The sequence below is a fragment of the Lygodium microphyllum genome, chromosome 2, assembly GCF_053477565.2.
Source record: "Lygodium microphyllum isolate KBCC chromosome 2, Lygodium_microphyllum_v1.1.10, whole genome shotgun sequence".
Lineage (NCBI taxonomy): Eukaryota > Viridiplantae > Streptophyta > Polypodiopsida > Schizaeales > Lygodiaceae > Lygodium > Lygodium microphyllum.
The window spans coordinates 114,126,399-114,146,795 of record NC_141136.1 but is presented as its reverse complement, the minus strand read 5'-3'; the positions used below and the strand labels follow the sequence as shown (position 1 = coordinate 114,146,795).

Sequence of the window (20,397 nt, the reverse complement as noted above, 5' to 3'; positions counted from 1 at the left end):
TTCCCTCCTCAACGATCACTCTGAGTGTGAGGATGTGATCCAATGTGGAGAAGCCTCTCCTCAAGCTAGCTTCTCCTTGTGCTCTAAGCCTCCACCTCTCTGCCCACTTACTCTCATGCTCAAGGATAGAAGCATATAGCTTGGTCAATGTATGTGCGCCCAACCATGATAGCTTGATAATTATTGGGTAAAGTAGGGTCCCTTGACTTGAGGATAGGCACAATAGTATTCGTGCTCAGCTCTCTAGGAGGCCTTCACACATGGCTTTGTTAAATATGTAAGCTAGGAATCTTGCCACTGAAACTCTAGCATGAATTAGGTGCTTAGCTACTTATCCATCATGATCTTGTGCCTTTTCCTTTGTTGAGTCTATCAATGGCCCTTGGACCCTACTCTCTGTAAAGAAAGTGGTGGTCTTTGGACAAGGCTCAGGTGGTTCAAGAAGAGGTGACTGATGCTCTGTAGTATAGACTAGTTGCATACTCCTCCCATGTAGTAGTGGACGTAATAGTTGTGGCCTGGCAATTCTCTCTAAAAAGCCTCCTAGCCTCTCTAGAATCTTGGCTCAAGAACAATTGATATAGGCCTTGTTCCAATTGGGTCAAGAAGGTTCTCTTCTTTCGCCGTGTGAGGCATCCAAAGAGTATTTGTGCCTGCTTGTGGATAGTGGACCTTAGTGCTATCCCTCTCTATAGCTGTGCTTTGGTCTCGTGAGACTCATCATCATACCAACTGTTTCGAGGTGTCAGCCCGATGGAGGCTTTCTGTGTGATTTTTGAGTGTGGAAAGGCTATACCTGCATTGATGTGTAGGGCCTCATTGAGCTTTTGAGTTAGCTCTTGTAATGGAATGTCGGGGTCTACATCATGTAATAGTCTAAGAATCTTTGCCTAGCAAATATCCTCTCTGTGAAAAATAAGTATCTTGGGTGTCGGTGAGTTGCATGAGGGTTTGCATATGAGTGAATGGGAGGTCAATGGTGAATGATAGGTAGGCATGATCTACTGCACCTTTGAGGAGGTGTGGTGATATTGAGAGGTCCTAGAGTTGAGATATCGGCACCGGTGGAGTGAGTACAAAGTCTATTGTGTTGGCACCATGTCTATGAGGATAACATGTGAAGGCACTAGATAAGGGGTATCTAGCTAGCCCATTAAGGATGGCCAATCTGTGTGTTGTGCCCATCTCCACAAGGTATCTCCCATATTTTGTGACTTCCCCATATCCTAAGATGTCCTCTCTAACTGTAGCTCTAATACATCTTGCTCTTGTAACATCTCCTTAGATGCATCAAAGAAAGACACTTGATGGGAGGTTGTCCTGGCATTAAAGTCTCCTAGTAAGATAACATCTCCCTCCCCCCAAATATCCTCATCCAAAGCCACATATGGTGATTGCTCCATGGGTGCAACATATCTGGACATCAAAGGGGGGAAATAGCATACGATGACATACAAATTGCACTCCTCTCCACACACACTCACCCACATGTATGTGGCCTGCTCATCTTTGCAGACTACGTGGATCATCTACTTTAGCTCCTCCTTGAATAAAATTGCCATTCCTCTTGACCCTCGTCTATTGTAGTTTCTTCACGTCTCCTTCCTACAAGCCGACTCCCACCTATAGCCTCACTCGTAGGAGCGTAGTATGTAGTCCTTGATGTGTCTTTGAATAGAATACTATATCTCTCTCTTTGAATGTCTCCTTAAAAGCCCATGTCTAGTCAGAGGGCTTTGTTACAATTCATAATTGTTGAGCTCCTTGGTGCGAGGATTGAGACACGCAGTGCTTACACACAACAGAGAGACAAAGAGAGAGAGTGAAGAGTAGAGTGAGAGTGAGTAAGACTTGTGGGTACAATGACGAGCGTACCTCTTTAGGTTTTTAGATAGATATATATATGAATGTACAAGTGTGCTAAGGGTGTGTTCACATCCGAGCACATATAAAAGGCACGAGGGCCCTTTATCCTCAACAACCTCTCACCTAAAGGCAATGTGCCTTAAGAGGAGAAAAGAATCAGCTAAGTCTAGGTATGTACAAAGCTGAAATACATATATCTATCCAACTCCCATCATCTGTCGGCAATGAGCAAACTGCTCTGCTGGAAGACCCTTCGTGAGAAGATCTGCAGGATTATCATCTGCATGCACTTTGACAAGATCAATGCTCTTGCTGTCAAGTACATCTCTAACGAAGTGATACGTCACTTGTATGTGCTTCGTCTTTGTATGAAAGACGGGATTTCGTGCTAGCATGATAGCACTTTGACTATCACAATAGAGAACATGTAACTCTGTAATGCCAAGCTCTCCCACCAGACGCGAAAGCCATAAAGCCTCCTTGCATGTCTCAACGGCAGCCACATACTCTGCCTCTATAGTAGACAATGCAACACACTTTTGTAGCCTGGAGATCTTCTCTTGTGAAGGTAAACACATACCCAGAAGTGGACTTTCTGCAATCTGCTTGAACAGCATAGTCTGTATGTGTAAAGCCAACGACAGATGCCTTCTGCTTCCCAAAGCAAATGCACAACTCCTTTGTGCTTTTGAGGTATCTCATAATACCTTTCATTGCATCCCAATGCTTTTTACTAGGGTTTGCCATGTATTTGCTAACTACTCCCACTGCAAAGGCAATGCCAGGACGTGTAGCAACCATAGCATACATCAAATTGCCAACAGCTGAAGCATATGGTATCTTGGCCATTTCAGCCTTCTCATCATTAGATCTAGGGTTGTCCTCTGCACTGAGTTTCACATATGGAGACAATGGAACCCCAATTGTTTCCCCCCATCCATATTGAAACGCTGCAAAACCTTGGAGATATACTTCTACTGAGATAGATTGAGTAATCCTTTTGACCTATCTCTAAGCATTCACATGCTAAGAATGTGATTTACATCACCAAGATCTTTTATGTCAAAGCTACCCTGAAGACTTTGCTTTAGTGAGTCCAAAGCATGAGTATCCCTGCCAACAATTAGCATGTCATCTACATAGATAACCAAGATAATCAGGTTATTATCTGCTGCCTTCTTGGTGTACAAGCAGTGATCCACTTGACTTCTATGAAAACCTTGAGATTGCATAAATGTATTAAACTTATGATACCATTCTCTTGGTGCTTGTTTCAACCCATACAAACTCCTTTTGAGTTTACATACCATCTTTTCTTTCCCTTTTTCAACAAACCCTTCAGGCTATTGCATATATGTCTTCATGCAGATCACCATGTAAGAATGTAGTCTTTACATCCATCTGTATGAGCTCCATATCTTCAGCTCCAACCAAGCCCAAAATGGTTCTCAATGTAGTCATCTTGACTACAAGAGAGGAGATCTCATCAAAGTCAACTCCATGTTCTTGCTTGTACACCTTTGCAACCAATCTTGCTTTGTACTTTGGTGAGGAACCAGAAGTGACCTTCATCTTGTAAATCCATTTGCATGGAAGTGTTTTCCGCCCTTTAGGCAATTGCACCAAGTCTCAAGTGCCATTTTTCTCAAGAGATTCCATTTTTGACAATATGGCTTTATACCATTTCTTGCTGTCCTGCCTGTCCATTGCTTCTTTGAAGCATGACGGTTCACCACAGTCTGTCAACATGACATAATTAGCCACATTGTTTGCACCAAGAATGAATCTATCAGGTTGCATAGTAGCCCTAGACGATCTCATAACCTAATGATCATTGTTTGCTGGCTGTTGAGCATTTTCAGCTTGCTGTCCTAGCATTTCAGCCTGCAAATCAGCATTAACAGCTTGCTGTCCTGGCTGTTCCTGCACGTGTTGTGGCTCATTATCATGGGCAATAGCTGGCTGATCATTTCCAGCATTATTTTCTGCATTTGTAGGTTCATTTACAGCAGGTATTTGCTGCTGTACAGCGGGCATATTTTTCTGTACAAAAGGTTATTTTTCGTGGAATACAACCCTACGGACCTTCTCAGTCTTTTTGGGCTGTTTATGCTGGCGATCTTCTCGGAAGATAACATCATTGCTGCGTAGTACTTTCCTTTTCTTGGGATCCCATAATTTATACCCCATTTCACCCTCGTCACCATATCCTAGGAAAATGCATTTACAAGACTTTGGCTCAAGTTTGCTGTGTTTTTCTTTACGAATGTGCACAAATGCTTCGCAGCCAAACACTTTCAAGTGTGCATATGAAGGTGGCTTGCCCGACCACGCTTCTTGGGGAACTCCCCCCTCAAAGACCGGTTTGGTGACTAATTAATCAAGTGTACGGCTGTCATAACGGCCTTGCTAAAAAAGCATGGGGTAATGTAGCATGAGACAGCATTGTATGGACCTTATCCTGTATGGTCCAATTCATACGCTCTGCAACTCCATTTTGGGTTGGATTATAAGGGGTAGTGAGCTCCCTCTTTATCTCTTTGCTGTCACAAAAAGCGTGAAAGGCCTTGGACACATATTCCCCACCATTGTCAGAGCGATGGCACTTAAGTGTCCTATCAGTCTGATTTTTAACGAATGCCAATAATTTCTTAAACTTGTCAAGCACTTCATCCTTGCTATGAATAGGGTAAACCCATACCTTCTGTGTAGCATCATCGACAAAGGTGACAAAATATTTCTTTCCCCCTAAAGATAACCTTGGCATATGACATACATCGAAATGTACTGACTCTAGAGGAGAAAATTTCAGCAAAAGAGACTTCTTATGAGATGTCTGTGCATGTTTACCATAAACACAATGATCACAATGCTCAAAATCAGCATAACGAAGGCAAGGCAAGTAACCCAAACGAGAAAGCACTTTCATTTCAATTTGACTTATATGTCCCAACCGGCCATGCTACAAAGAAACACTTGGCTGCGCGGTCACGGCAAGAACATGATCACTCACACTAGATACATGAAGAGAATACAAGGTATCACTTTTACAACCTCTGGCAATCACTCTAGATTTCTTACAGATCTTCCATTTCCCATCACCAAAGGTGGTATGTAATCCATTGTCATCTAGCTGCTTTGTGCTAATCAAGCTCTTCTTGAGCCGAGGTACATGTCGTACATGCTAAAATGTGAAGACAGAACCATGTTGAAACAATAGTATACTTGCCTCCCTTGTGCCTTACTCTCCTCGATGACAACCCAAAGTATGAGGATATGATCAAGAGTTGAGTATCCCCTTCTAAACCCTACCTGTCCACATGCTCGATTTTGGAGCTTCTTTGGCCATTTGCTTGGCTCATGCTTTAGTATCGATCCATAAAGCTTGGCTAGCACATGGCCAACCATGACCATTCTGTAGTTCGTAGGAACCATGGGTTCTTCAACTTTCAGGATTGATATTAGTTGACTAACTGGCATGGAAGCCTTCACATAGGGTCTTGTTGAACAAGTGGGCTAGAAGTGTTGTGAGTATATCTTTGGTATGTAATAGCTGCTCTACTACTAGTCCATCATGGTATTGAGCCTGGCCATTTTTAACAATGACGTCGCAAATTCTCTTTGTGTTGAAGAAGGTAGATGATATGGGACTGTCCTCTGTGAGGCAATGGAGGCTGCCTGGGTACTTGATATAGTAAGGTAGCATATGCATGCCACGTATCTAGGGAAGTAATGGGTGTATAGGCTCAGGGCTCTTGGAATGCCTTCCACACTTCTTTGCTATCCTATCCCAAGCATAGCTGGTAGAATTCATGCTCCAAGTTGGATAGATATGCCTTGTTCTTCCACTGCACTAGGTGACAAAAGATCGAGTGTGTTTGGCTGTGTGTGTGTATCCCTGTTTTGCCTTGGTGGAGACAAAGACGGGTTGTTAAGCTAAAACACACTTTACAGCTGATTAGCATTCTTAAACAACTCCAAAACATGCTTAATTATTGAAAAACACAAATTTAATATGTGGTTCGAGAGAGTTTCAGTCGTCCCCGAAAACCCTACTTTTTTGGGGCATCAACCTTATCCTTTTGTGCAGGTTTCTCACTCTACCGTGTAGATTTCAGCCATCGGCCACCTATTATCTGTTGTTCAACCATCACCAACTGCAGCCCATCACTATCCAGCCCTAGGTCAGCCATTGCGTTGGTGTTTGGAGGTCTCCATTTGCTGCGTCATCATAGCACCTGATCAGTGTGCGTTTTCAGCATCTGGTGCTAGGCGACAGGTTGCTGCCATCTCTCCCACCGGGCGACTGTTGCAGTACCTGCGTTTTTGTTGTCCAGGAGGCTGTCTACATCAAGAAACACCTCTCGTGTTGTTGCTTGGGCTGACAGTTTTTTACCTTGGGTGATCAGTTTTCAGCCATCTTGTGGTGGCACACTGTTGGGTTTACTAGATTTCAGCCTTCAACTAGTGTTCTGGTGACCAACTTGTTGTCCTTCATTATTCAACACTCTCTCATCTGCGATTGGTGGTTAGTACACTTGGGATCCGTCTTTGGTGGATGTCACTCTTCGACACTGCATTACTTTGCCCTTGGGCATTTTGTACACTCTTACATTCATTTACATCATTCATTCACTTCAGAGTTTCTTCTCTTTGTGTTTGTCTCTATGTTTGAGCTTTGATTTGCGTTTTGCATTTTGTGTTTAGGGTTTGAGTTTTGCTTGTCTTTGTTTGAGTCTTGGTTGTATATGCTGCGTTTCCTCATTGCAAACCCTAGTATATCTTCACACTGGTTTTCTTACACTCCTTGTCATACCAGCTATTCAATGGGACATTCTTGCTTGGAGGGGTGGAATGGGCGCATGTGTGGGGAAAATGCATGGCAGCTAAGGTGTGAGGTGCTCTGACGAGCTAGGATATGTGGGGATCCATCTCCTACAAGCTCCAATAGAGATGATTTGAGTAGGTGCTCACAATCAATTTGGTGAAGTGGTATTTGGGGAATCTCGGGTGGTTGCTCGCTGGAGGGATCATATCATGTTTGTAGGTGATGGTAAACTATAGGTAAGCGTGGTTGGTTGTCACCGCTAGTGGATGAGGGGACACTCTGAAAGACTATATGTCGGGGATGAGAGGTAAGGGCCCTGAGAGATAGTCCACCGTGCTATAGATCCTCTAGAGAGGCCTACTCCTGTATGTCTAAATGCATGCTTTTGCTGTAGAATATGGCTATCTGCTCTACAAAGGTAAGAGTATATGTCTTGAAGGATCAAGAACTTGAGTGGTGGATTGTCTATGAGTGTCAAGATAGTCCTAATGTGGAATACTTATGAGTTAACAAGAGTTTTAGTCTTGTTAAGAGCTAATTCGATTGGCGTGGAATGTATAAGGATGCCCTGGACTGTGTAATTGTTTATAATAAGTGTCCAGGTCAATGAAGCTGAAACATAAAAGGTGGGAGTTTTCAACCCTTTAGAATTTCCTTCGAGAGAATTGGAGAGAATCTCCATCAATTTTTATTATTGGATTACCTAGGACACAGGTGGCACAACTGTGTGTGGGTGGTTGTAGCCAGGTTGACCAAAATGACTTTCTTTCATTGTCAGCCATACATGGTTTGGGATTATAGACGTGATTATTTATTAATTCAGGCTTTGTGATAGGCTTTCCTTATCATATGATTTTTGAAGTCCCCCAAAGGGCTATTTTTTGTACTTATATTTGGATACTTTGTCACGAGGGGGTTTCTTGATAGGATTTCTAGTTTCTTGAGAAAAAGATTGCTACACTTCTCTCTTTGACCAGAGCAACTGCTGTGCAGCACCTTATTGTAGGTGACGGGTCGGCACAAAGATGGAGACAGTCGTTGTTCCTTATGTGCGGAGAGACAAAAAGAGTGAGAGAGAGCAGAGTAGAGAGTGTGCACGATTTTTGGGTACAATGATGAGTATACCACTTTAGGTTTTTAGATAGATATGTATGTGTAAGTACAAGTGCTAAGGGTGTGTTTACACCTGAGCACATTTAAAGGCATGAGGGCCTTTATTCCCAACAACCTTCCACCTAAAGGCAATGTGCCTTAAGAGGAGAAAAGAATCAGCTAAGTCTAGGCATGTACAAAGTTGAAATACATATATCTATCCAACTCCCATCATCTATCGGCAATGAGCAAACCGCTCTGTTGGAAGACCCTTCGTGAAAAGGTCTGCAGGATTATCATCTGTATGCACTTTGACAAGCTCAATGCTCTTGCTGTCAAGTACATCTCTAATGAAGTGGTACTTCATCTGTATGTGCTTTGTCTTTGCATGAAAGAATGGATTTCATGCTAGCATGATAGTACTCTGACTGCTGCCAAGCTTTCCCACCAGACGTGAAAGCCATAAAGCCCCCTTGCATGCCTCAGTGGCATTCATATACTCTGCCTCTGTAGTAGACAATGCAATACACTTTTGTAGCCTGGAGATCTAAGAGACTGCTCCTCTTGTGAAAGTAAACATATACCCAGAAGTGGACTTTTTGCAATCCGCATGACCATCATAGTCTGCATCCGTAAAGCCAACAACAGATGCCTTTTGCTTTCCAAATCAAATGCACGACTCCTTTGTGCCTTTGAGGTATCTCATAATACCATTCACTACATCCCAATGCTTTTTGCCAGGGTTTGCCATGTATCTGCTAACCACTTCCACTGCAAAGGCAATGTCACGACGTGTAGCAACCATAGCATACGTCAAACTGCCAACAGCTGAAGCATATGGTAACTTGGTCATTTCAGCCTTCTCATCATCAGATGTAGGGTTGTCCTCTGCACTGAGTTTCACATATGGAGACAATGGAACCCCAATTGTTTCCCCCCCTACATATTGAAACACTGTAAAACCTTGGAGACATACTCCTGCTGAGATAGATAGAGTAAGCCTTTCGATCTATCTCTGAGTATTTGCATGCCAAGAATTTGCTTTGCATCACCAAGATCCTTCATGTCAAAGCTGCCATGAAGACTTTGCTTCAGTGAATCCAAGGCATGAGTATCCCTGCCAGCACTCAACATGTCATCAACATACAAAACCAAGATAATCAGGCTGCTATCTGCTGCCTTCTTAGTGTACAAGCAGTGATCCACTCGACTTCTATGGAAACCTTGAGATTGCATAAATGTATCAAATTTATGATACCATTCTCTTGGTGCTTGTTTCAATCCATACAAACTCCTTTTAAGTTTACATACCATCTTTTCTTTCCCTTTTTCAACAAACCCTTCAGGCTACTGCATATATATGTCTTCATGCAGATCACCATGTAAAAATGTAGTCTTTACATCCATATGTATGAGCTCCATATCTTCAGCTGCAACCAAGCCCAAAATGGTTCTCAATGTAGTCATCTTGACTACAAGAGAGAAGATCTCATCAAAGTCAACTCCATGTTCTTGCTTGTACACCTTTGCAACCAATCTTGCTTTATACTTTGGTGAGGAACCAGAAGCGACCTTCATCTTGTAAACCCATTTGCATGGAAGTGTTTTTCGCCTTTTAGGCAATTGCACCAAGTCTCAAGTGCCATTTTTCTCAAGAGATTCCATTTGTGACAATATTGCTTTATACCATTTCTTGCTGTCCTGCCTGTCCATTGCTTCCTTGATGCATGGCGGTTCATCACAGTCTGTCAACATGACATAATCAGCCACATTGTTTGTACCAAGAATGAATCTATCAGGTTGTCTAGTAGCCCTAGACGATCTCGTAACCCAATGATCATTTTTTGCTGGCTATTGAGCATTTTCAGCTTGCTGTCTTGGCATTTCAGCTTGCAAATCAGCATTGAGAGCTTGCTGTCCTGGCTGTTCCTACACATGTAGTGGCTCATTATCATGGGCAATAGCTGGCTGATCATTTCCAGCATTATTTTCTGTATTTACAAGTTCATTTACAGCAGGTATTTGCTGTTGTATAGTTGGCACATTTTGCCGTCCAAAAGTTATTTCTTTCCGGAATACAACCCTACGGACCTCCTCAATCTTTTCGGGCTGTTTATGCATGCGATCTTCCCGGAAGATAACATCATTGTTGTGTACTACTTTCCTTTTCTCGGTATCCCACAGTCTATAACCCATTTCACCCTCGTCACCATATCCTAGGAAAATGCATTTACAAGACTTTGGCTCAAGTTTGCTGTGTTTTTCTTTATGAATGTGTACAAAAGCCTCGTAGCCAAACACACTGAGGTGAGTATATGAAGGTGGATTGCCCGACAGTGCTTCTTGGGGAATCCCCTCCCCCCCCCCTCCCCCCACCCCCCCAAAAAAAAAAAAAAAAGACTTGTTTGGTGATTGATTAATTAGGTGTACGGCTGTCATAACATCCTCTGCCCAAAAACCATGGGGTAATGCAGCATGAGACATCACCCTATGTTGTATGGTCCGATTCATACACTTTGGAATTCCATTTCAGGGCGGATTATGAGGGGCAGTGAGCCCCCTCTTTATCCCGTTGCTGTCACAAAATGCTTGAAAGGCCTTGGACACATATTCCCCACCATTATCAGAGCGAAGACACTTGAGTGCCTTATTAGTTTGATTTTCAACCAATGCCAATAATTTTTTGAACTTGTTAAGCACTTAATGTTTGCTACGAATAGGATAAACCGATACCTTTCGTGTAGCATCATCGACAAAGGTGACAAAATATTTATTTTTTACTAAAGATAATCTTGGCATCTGACATACATTTGAATGTACTAACTCTAGAGGAAAAGATTTTAAAGAAAGAGACTTTTTGTGAGACGTCTATGCATGTTTACCATAAATACAATGATCACAATGCTCAAAATAAGCATAACGAAGACAAGGAAAGTAACCCAAACGAGAAAGCACTTTCATTTCCTGTTTGACTCATGTGTCCCAACCGGCCATGCCACAAAGAAACGCTTGGCTGCTCGGTCATGGCAACAACATGATCACTCACACTAGATGCCTGGAGGGGATACAAAGTATCACTTTTACAACCTCTGGCAATCACTCTAGATCCCTTACAGATTTTCTATTTTCCATCACCAAAGGTGGTATGAAAACCATCATCATCTAGCTGCCCTGTGCTAATCAAGCTTTTCTTGAGCTGAGGTACATGCCGTACATGCTGAAGTGTAAAGACAAAGCCATGCTGAAACTGTAATTGCACACTGCCAATACTTGCAATGTCACATGCAATGTTGTCCCCAAGATGGACAACACCATGTCGACCCCCTGTATAGGCAGAGAACCACTCTTGATGAGGGGTGAGATGAAAAGAAGCACCTGAATCTAGAATCCAAGTATGCATGTCATCATTCGTATCTGCAATTAAAGCATGTGTACTAAAGTGTGAAGAGACCAAGAGTACGCCATTCCCACTGTCACTGTCATGAGTGACTACATTCACCTCTTCAATTTTGACACTACTCTTCTTAGGTTGACTTTCTTTCTTTCCTTCCTTGGTATCATGTGTCTTCTTGCCCTTTCCTTTTTCTTTCTTCCATTTGTAGCAGTCACATTTAAAGTGACCCTTCTTGCCACATGATGGCATTCAACATCCTTGCCATGTGATTTACTGCGTCCCTTGCTATGAGATTTGCCTTTGTGCTGTGATCTGTCTCTAGTATGCAAAGCATTGGAAGACTTACTGGTTGCATTGTTTTGCTGATTCATTTCTTCCATGAGTAGAGCACTCTCTACATCAGCATACAAAAGAGTCACATTAGAATTGCTCATAGCAGTCCTGAATGTATCCCAACCCTTTGGCAGAGTGCAAAGCAAGAACGCAGCCTTAAATTCTTCATCAATCAAGAACTTCAAGGCAACTAGCTGGAAATGGAGTTAAACTCACTCAATTGAGTAGACATTGCTGTACCCTCTTTCATACGCAAATCCATAAGCATTTTCAGCCATATACTTTGCTTGCGGAACTCTTTTGTGCATATAGTTCTTCCAGTCGAGTCCAAATAGCATATGCAGAATCCAAACCTTCAATGTTAAACAATAAGGCATCAGAAATTGATAGCTCGATGGTTGAGCGTGCAAGCTCATTTAACTCATCCCAATCTTCCCGTTCCATATCTACAGGCTTTGCCCCTTTGGTCTTAATCGGCTTTGCTTGCTTCTTCTGCAAGAGGATATTGTAGCACTGTTTTTGCCAGACTGCAAAGTTATGTGCTCCTTCAAGCTATCTAATGTGCATGAGATTATTGCTGTCACTGTTGCCAGCCATGATTTTCAGCCCAAATGTGACAAAAAAATTCAGCAAATGCAGGCCCAAACTGTCATGCAAGTGACCAAGGTACAAACAAGTACCAACGAGCAATAAATAACCACGTAGAAGCAGAAGTTTCAGATCTGCAGATAAATTTTTAGAAGCACTAAACCTTGTGCTGCAGCACTCCACAATTGATTACAGCTGTTTTAGGGAGAAATACATCACATTGCATGAGAAGTCCCAAATTTTAGCTGCAATTTTTGGTGTACATGCACCCACGGGCACAAAATTTGACACGCACGGTCAAAAACCCCAAAATTTTTGTGCTCAAAGCATCAACCATACATCTACACTGTCTCTGACATGTATAGAACAGGCCAATTTTGCCAAAATAGAGAAATTTCAGCAAAACCCCCAAATTTCTCCAAGTGCCAGGTGTCCAAATTGTATGGAATTAAACCTGCATGTACATAAAATGACCAAATGGCGCACAAATTTTGCCCAAACAGCAAAAGCCCCAAATTGCACGGGGTCCAATGTGCATCAATGTTGAGAAATTGGGTAAATTTCAGCCTAATTCTTGCATGTACATGAAAAGCCCCAAATGTCGAAGGCAAAATGTCACAAATTCTTGCAATGTCTGAGACAGATATCATTGTTGCATCTTGCTCGCACTAAATTTGGACAAATCTTCAAAATTTCCAAGTCCTGCGTGCACTAATTTCAGTGAAATTGAAAGAATTTCACTAAAATGTGAAAAAGCACCGACTTTGCAATTTCTGAGTCAGATTGTCTAGTTTTGCGTTAAGATCCCCAAATTCGGGAAAAGCCCCAAATTTCTAGGCTTGGATTGCACGAAAATTTGAAGGTGTGCTTCCACATGTGAACCCTCGGCAGGGGAACTTCAAGAAAAAGAATTTTGAAGGAAAAAAAAAGGTCGAATGACGGGTCCGTTGACCAGCCGTGCAGGTCGCTGCTGGTGGTTCGTCAGAGCCACCGTCTTGTCAGCTGCCCCGTTGCGTGTGGAGGCTGCCACTAGTTCCGTCGCTTGTGCAGCTCGCCAGCTGCTGCCTGACACTCTGTCCCAGTTGCGCTGGTCACCCATCAGCTGTTTTATAGGCGCCGTCCGGTCCCATTGCAGAGAAAGTGCCGCCTGATGCCACGGCTACAGCTCCCGCCAGTCGCCTGTTCGACTGGCAACACGTCAGCTACCTGATGACTGACTGCTTCACGACTGCTCGTCAGGTCAGAAAACAACCTCACGTCCTGCTCGCCTGTCCTGCTCGAACTCTGAGAGGTATGAATGCCTCAACTGCAGCTATGATACCAGTTTGTAGTGACGGGTCGGCACGAAGATCGAGACAGTCGTCATTCCTTATGCGCGGAGAGACAGAAAGATTTAGAGAGAGCAGAGTAGTGAGTGTGTGCAATTTTTGGGTACAATGACGAGGGTACCGCTTTAGGTTTTTAGATAGATATATATGTGTAAGTACAACTGCTAAGGGTGTGTTCACACCCGAGCACATTTAAAGGCATGAGGGCCTTTATTCCCAACAACCTTATCTTGTTCCCTCCTTGGGAACTCTATAATCGCTTAAACCTAATGGGCTGGTTTCTTTTGTAAAAAATAAATTGGGCAGGCATGTAGTACGTTTGTCTGGTAGACTTTCAGGCCATCTGCTTTTCACTGTCTCAGATGTTCCTGGGTAATCATGCTTGCAATAGTTACTCCCAGGGTCATACTGATTTTGAAATGTTTGTTTCGAGGGCTACAGTTCTGCCTAGTGAATTGGTTTTTTCAAATTCACATCATTATGTTTTTTATTATTCTGTTTTATCATTTACCTAATCAGACTTCTCAACTGATTCATTTGTTATTCTGTTTTCAGGCAATGAAGTAGAGTGTGAGCAGCTTGTTTGGCCATCGGGTCTCTCACTCGACAAACCTGTTCCTTTTAGTGTTCATGTTTGGCGACGAGGGACAGTGCCTATCTGGTGGAAAGCAGAGATAAAATCAACAGTTGCAGAAGCAGAAATCTCCATTTCTGAAAGTGAACCTTACAGAGGTGCTGAATGTTACTTCTCTAGGATCAGCCAGCGGTATAGAGATCAACTCTTTTTAAATAACACAGAGGAGCAGAAACAGAACAGCTCTGTACCAGTTGTTTGTGTTAATCTACTTCGTAATGGTGTGGGCAAGCCTGAAGCAGTTTTGTCTCATCACTTTCATAAGTGTGTGGAATTTGTAAACAGGAAGGGTGAAGTGTTGGGTATGAACCTTACTTTGATTGACTATGATTGGCATACACAGAACAAGCTTTTAGGTGATCCAGGGACAGTGAACGGCTTATGGCAGCTCTTAAAATCCTATGCACCGGATATCGGTTTCAAGACAGGAGTTTTCTCTAAGTCTGATGGAAGGAAGCCTTCAGATGCATGCTTAATAGAGAATACAGTTCCAGTGGGTGGTGGTAAGTTTATGATCTTGAATAAACAGAGAGGAGTAATGCGATTTAATTGCGCTGATTCTCTGGACAGGACAAATGCTGCAAGTTTTTTTTCTGCATTACAAGTATTGGTTGAACAATGCAGACAGCTAGGTCTATCTCTGAACTCAAGCAGGGGATTTGAGGCACGCTTTTCTTTTAATGAAAGGAAGAGTGCTTTGGGTCCTCTTCCACCTGGCTGGGAAAGCCGATGTGATGCCGTTACAGGGAAAGTCTTTTACATTGACCATAATACAAGGACAACTACATGGGTGCACCCTTGTCCTGATGAGGCATGGAGAAGATATGACATGACTGTGGATGAGTTCAAAGAAGCAACATTAGCTTCTCCGATTTCTGTTTTAGCAGAACTTTTTTTGAATGCAGGAGATGTACATGCTACCTTGTACACAGGTTCAAAAGCAATGCACAGTCATATTCTTCAGATTTTTAGTGAAGAGGCCACTAAATCAAACAAGCAATATGCAGCTGCACAGAATATGAAAATAACACTGCAAAGGAGGTATTTGAATGTTATTGTGGATAACACTCGACAAAAACAGTTAGAAATGTTTCTTGGGCTTCGTCAAAAGAAATATTTTCCCACTGTTGTTGACCCACAGTTACAGGTTTGTATGTACTCTAAAGTCAATATCATTTTTGAAATTAACAGAGCTTCATCCGTCTCACTTATTTAGCAATGCTTCTATAGTTATACTTTGATTTTGTTTCAAGTGCGTCCCAAATCTGGTGAGACTGTGGCACTTAGACCATCTTTAGCAGGACTAATTTAGCAATCCATATATGCCATGGGAGATCTGCATGTTTTAGCCATCTTTGATTTAATTACCATAACTTAATGATAATCTGCTCGAAGGTTCTGAGCTCTGCTCCACTTAAGCAATTATGAAAGTAATATTCTTTCGGAGTTTTCTTTTCAGAGAAGAGAACAATTCCTTTGAGAAATTCCCTTGGGACAAAATATCTCAAAACAAAGTACAGAATGAAGCTTGTAAAGGACTTCAATTTAAAAAAAAAAGCAACAAACATAAAGCAAAAACAGAAGTCTATTAAGAGACCTGATTGAAAACCAATCAGGAGGTCTATAATGCTAGACCATGTGTGGCTGAAATTGAAAAAAAGTATCAGAATACTGGATTGTGAGAAAAGCATCTCCTCCTGATGATGGTCTCCAAGTCACTTTGTAGCCTCTCCCGCCTCCCACAGAGAGTGAACAATCTCTGTCCAAATCTGTGAGACTCTGTGCAGGGGATATTCAGTAAATCTATAGCATGACTGCATCTTCTGGTCTAAATACACCAAGAAATGATGCTAGCTATCAATGTCCATCCATGACAATGGCCCTTGGTCCACCCTTGACTCTTGAAAGATCTGGTGAATGGCTTCCTTGGATGACCCAACTTACTGTGAGACCACTTCACTGTGCCTGGTAACAACAGGTTGGGCCTCTGTCCATGGCCCAAGAAATAGCCCCCCATGTCCCTATCATAGTTTGCTGTGCCATCAAAAACCATCTTGAGGGCTCTCCTCTAAACCTCCTGTTCCATGGGGGCAGTCACATGGAGTGTGTTTGCATCTCCTCTGGCTCTTCACATCTAGCACATGCAATTGAATCCCTACGATAATGCAGGGAAGTGCCAACGGCTAAGCTTTTAGTTACCATAGAATGAGCGAAATCTTTCCAGGTTGAAAGCCATCATCCAATCTCCTCTAGAAGTTAGCCAAGAAAGCTGGTGGGATATCCTGTCCAATCCAATGTGGAATAGCAGCTGACATTGCTGTAATCTTGCTCATTTGGATCCTCCTGCCCAATTTGGTAGTGTGTTTGAAAAAGGGGACATGCCTGGGTCTCTCTACAAAGTGATCTCTCCAAACTTACTTCTCAGTGTCCCATTGTGATCTCTAGAAATGCCTACTTTGATAAGCTCAATACCTCCAACCATCCATACACACACGTCACTAGATCCAGATCAAAGTATCAACTCCTATCACAACAGGCCACCACTCTAATCGTTTTTCCAAGAGCATCCTATGAACTGGGACTAATCTAGAACCTCTCGTGAGTCTGCCACCCCCCTGCATTGAGAAGGTAAACACACTGTCTTCATTGGTGGCAACCACTGTAAGAAGAATGCCTTGTTGGTAGATGTATTAATCCAGGTCTGAGAGGTGTCTGTATTAGTCCTTCACCTTAGGAAACTCTCTATCTAATAGCCTTCATAATGGGCTTGGCCCCCTTTATACCTGAAAGTCTGTATGTTTGTAAATCAGCTGGTAAATCAAGAAAAGCAAACCACTCCCCCACTGTCGAAGCTACATGAGAAGAGAACCTCCCCCAAGAGAGCTTTGCCATCAATAGATGGTTTGAGATAGGGGAGCAATTTGGTGAAGTACTGAAGATATTGATCTCCAAGTTTAGATAATAGCAGCTGCAAATCTGATATCAAAACCTCCCAGATTTTGTAGGTCTGATTTGCTGGATTTCTGCTGTGGTGTTCCCAGCAGGAGTAATGGTCTCTAGTCTCCATAGTAGTAACTTCTTCCATGACTTCTGACCTGGAAGAAGAGTCAAGACCCTTCACAATGAGCTTTACTGAAAATGCTTTACTTTGACTGTCTAGGTCTATGACACCCAAACCACCCTTACATTTGGGTTGATGAATGATAATGTCCTAGGCTATTATAGGCCTCATTGGGCTTCTGTCTTGACCAAACCAAAGAAAATTCGTGATGAGGTGCTTGACCTGGCCAATGCATGACTTGAAAGAGGCCCAACAAGAAGTGATATACCACATGGTGGTGAGTAGTTACCCACAACCACGCACCTTGCTCGAGGAAATCTCACTCTATCAATAAAGGAGCTTCTGCCTAATGCTCCAGAGTAAGGGTGCGAGATGTTGGTCTGAGTTGATATCAATATCCACATGACACCCAATGCACCTAATTGAAGTATTGCAAGGAACACAAGTGAAGTACCCAAGGCACCTAATTGAAGTACTGCAAGGTGAAACCAACCTTCCTTCTTGGAATGGGTGGTGATAACCTGATTTAAGAGTTAATTACAGCAATAAATAAATGCACATAAAATGAAATACACACTTTACCATAACATTCTTGGACAGTAGACTCCTTGTTGGCCCTAAAACTGGCGCCCCTTGCGGTTTTTCTTTAGCTTTCATTCAATTGGAAGGAGTACAACTTGAGATTCTTCAATCTCCTCCTGCTAACCAATTGCTCTTGCTGTCATAAATGACCAGCAAGCCTTTTGGGTCATTTGCCCCTTGATTCACCCAAGACTTCTCCAATTTGACCCTTGGCTAGCCAAATGCTGCCCCAAATCAATTTGGGATGGGCTGGCTCCTGAAATCCCTTGATAATTTTTAATTATCAGCTGCTGATTTCAGTCCCTTGAGCCTTCAATCTCTGGCACGGATCCCAAGGTGGCTGCCAAACCCTAATTTCTGCTATAAGTTAGGGTTTACTGCAGAAATTACAGATCAGCCTACCAAAAATGGCTGAGATCTCCTCCGAATGGTTGAGAATTGCTGAGCATAGGCTGAAGGAGATGAGAGAATGCTGTAAAGAGAGAATTTTGAGATTTGTCGCGAAGAACTGATCAAAATCAGCTGCTGCCCTGTTGTACCAGCCCCAAACGGATGCACCAACAACAATAGGAGCATCAGAGATTGTGATCTTCAGGAGAAAGTGCATCAGCAGCAATTGCCAGTTTCCCAAGGTCAAGAATGTGCTATCTTCATCACCAAAATGGTCTCCAATGATTGGGAAATGGCCCCAAAAGCTGGCAGCATTATTCCAACACCTCTTCCCAACAACTCCAAAATGAAAAAACAAGATTTTCCTCTCCCTTCAGCCCTATTTAGCCTTTCCCCCACTTGCATGGGAAAGTTTTGCCAAGTGGCAGCTTTTTAAATCCATTTTCAGCAATTTCCAGCCATTTAATTAATTTTTTGAATTAATTAATTTCGAAAATTAATTCAGCCCTTAATCCATACCCAAAAAATTGACCTTGCTCATCCAAAAATTAATTGGCTAAGCCATTTGCAACCCAAAGTGGTTCTATGCATTAATTGACCCTTGGACAAGCATTAATCCATTAATTAATGCCTAGTCCCTAGTGTCACCACTGACACTTAATGGCCAATTAATGGTCCTAGGGGCAAACTGACACCAAAATTTACATAGAATCTAACAAGTATAACTTGTTACAACTTTTGTCTTTGACACCCATATTTTTTCACAGGGTCCTTGGGCCTTCAACTGTAAAACAAGTAGCTTGCACCTCACATGTGTAACACATGTGCATCTTTTAATTGCACATTTGATTAATCCTTTAATCAAATGTCAATTAAACATAAGCAAAGCATCAAATTTTCATGTCCTCGTGACACAAGGAACACAAGTGAAGTTGTCATGTGACTTTCAATCTGGTTGTTGACTGCAAACCACAATTCCTAGGATTTGTTCCAATCAATGCGAGCCTATGGAAAATCTCCATTGCAGCCACTAAAAGCATGATATTGATGAGGTGGGGAGGAGGGTGAGATAGATGCATGAAGTGCAACGGGATCGGTCCCTGCAGACCAATCAACCAATCCTTCAGGAGTAGAGAAGGGTGGCCACTGAGGCTGTCCATGTGCCACATGTCTAGTAGTCGCTGTGGGGGCTGGAGAAGCAGATGGGGCAGCAGCGGAAGGCGTAGCCCCACTGGACTGTGAAGTCACAGCGGTTTGCTGAGGCTTTTTAGGTGGAAGACCTTGGACCTTGGAGCGACACTCCTCATCCACATGGCCTGCTCTCTAGCAGTGTGTGCAAAACCGGTTTTTCTTAGGGAGTTGCTGCCAGATAGGTCTTGATTCTTTGGTTCCATCGGAGGAAGAGGAGTCACCCTTTGATTGGCTTGCCTTCGCATCTAGCGAGTTCTTGCCACTGGTGGTTTTTCCTCTTGAAGAAGAAGCAACCAACCCTCTCTGCTCTGAATAAGACTGTGATGAGGATTTCTTGTGGACTTCATCATGTAGCCTTGCGTAACGCAAGAACTGGCACTCAAACTTGTAGAAGGTTGGCAATCGAGGTTGGGAAGATGATGTGTTGAATGAAATTGAAGTATTTTGCGGGAAACTTATTTAAGAAGAATGTAATTTGATCGTCATCTGACTTTGGAGAGCCAGTAGTGGCGAACTTGGCAAGTAACTACCTATAGGTAGCCATCTTGACTTTCAGATCATCCCCTTCCTTAAGAGAGAACTCTTGAAGCTCAAAGTTGAGATTGATGCGTTGAGTACGATTACGAGCCGCATAGCGGTCGAGAAGATGACTCCAATGCTCTGACGCGAGCGGGAAGTGCTGCAACTGAGAGTGAAACTCAGGAAGCAATCCCTGCATTAGCTCAACATTAGCTGTAGCATTGTGGACTCTCCATTGACGGATGTAGTCAGGGTGAGCTAGTCGAGGGTCCGGCATAGGCTCTAGACCAATGACGAGGTCCCAAAGACCCTGAGACTCAAGCACTTGTTGCATGAAATTTGACTAAGTAGTGAAATTTGACCTGTTAAAACGTGTCTTATCCGTGAAGGCATTCTTGGCCATTGCAACAGGAGTGGTAGTGCTCGGAAATGGATAGTGTGAAAAAGTGTAGTGGGGGTAGGATGGGGGAGTGGAGTATACTTGGGAATGGGCCCTAGAGTGCCCACTAGGCATGCGGGTAGTGTGCAAGGTGGATCCATAGGTAGGGACGGGCTGACTAGGCATGGACATGGTAGCCACATGAGGAACCC

At 42.9% G+C, this 20,397-nt stretch overlaps 1 protein-coding gene across 1 annotated transcript in view; it reads left to right on the top strand.

The window, feature by feature from the left end:
• SAC9 (sacI homology domain-containing protein / WW domain-containing protein) overlaps window positions 1-20,397 on the top strand; it is a 116,681-nt gene that overhangs the window by 64,516 nt on the left and 31,768 nt on the right. The window contains exon 4 of the mRNA XM_087697552.1: window positions 13,985-15,210. Within this exon, the coding sequence (XP_087553678.1) occupies window positions 13,985-15,210 (1,226 nt within the window). The remainder of the gene's footprint in view (window positions 1-13,984; window positions 15,211-20,397) is intronic.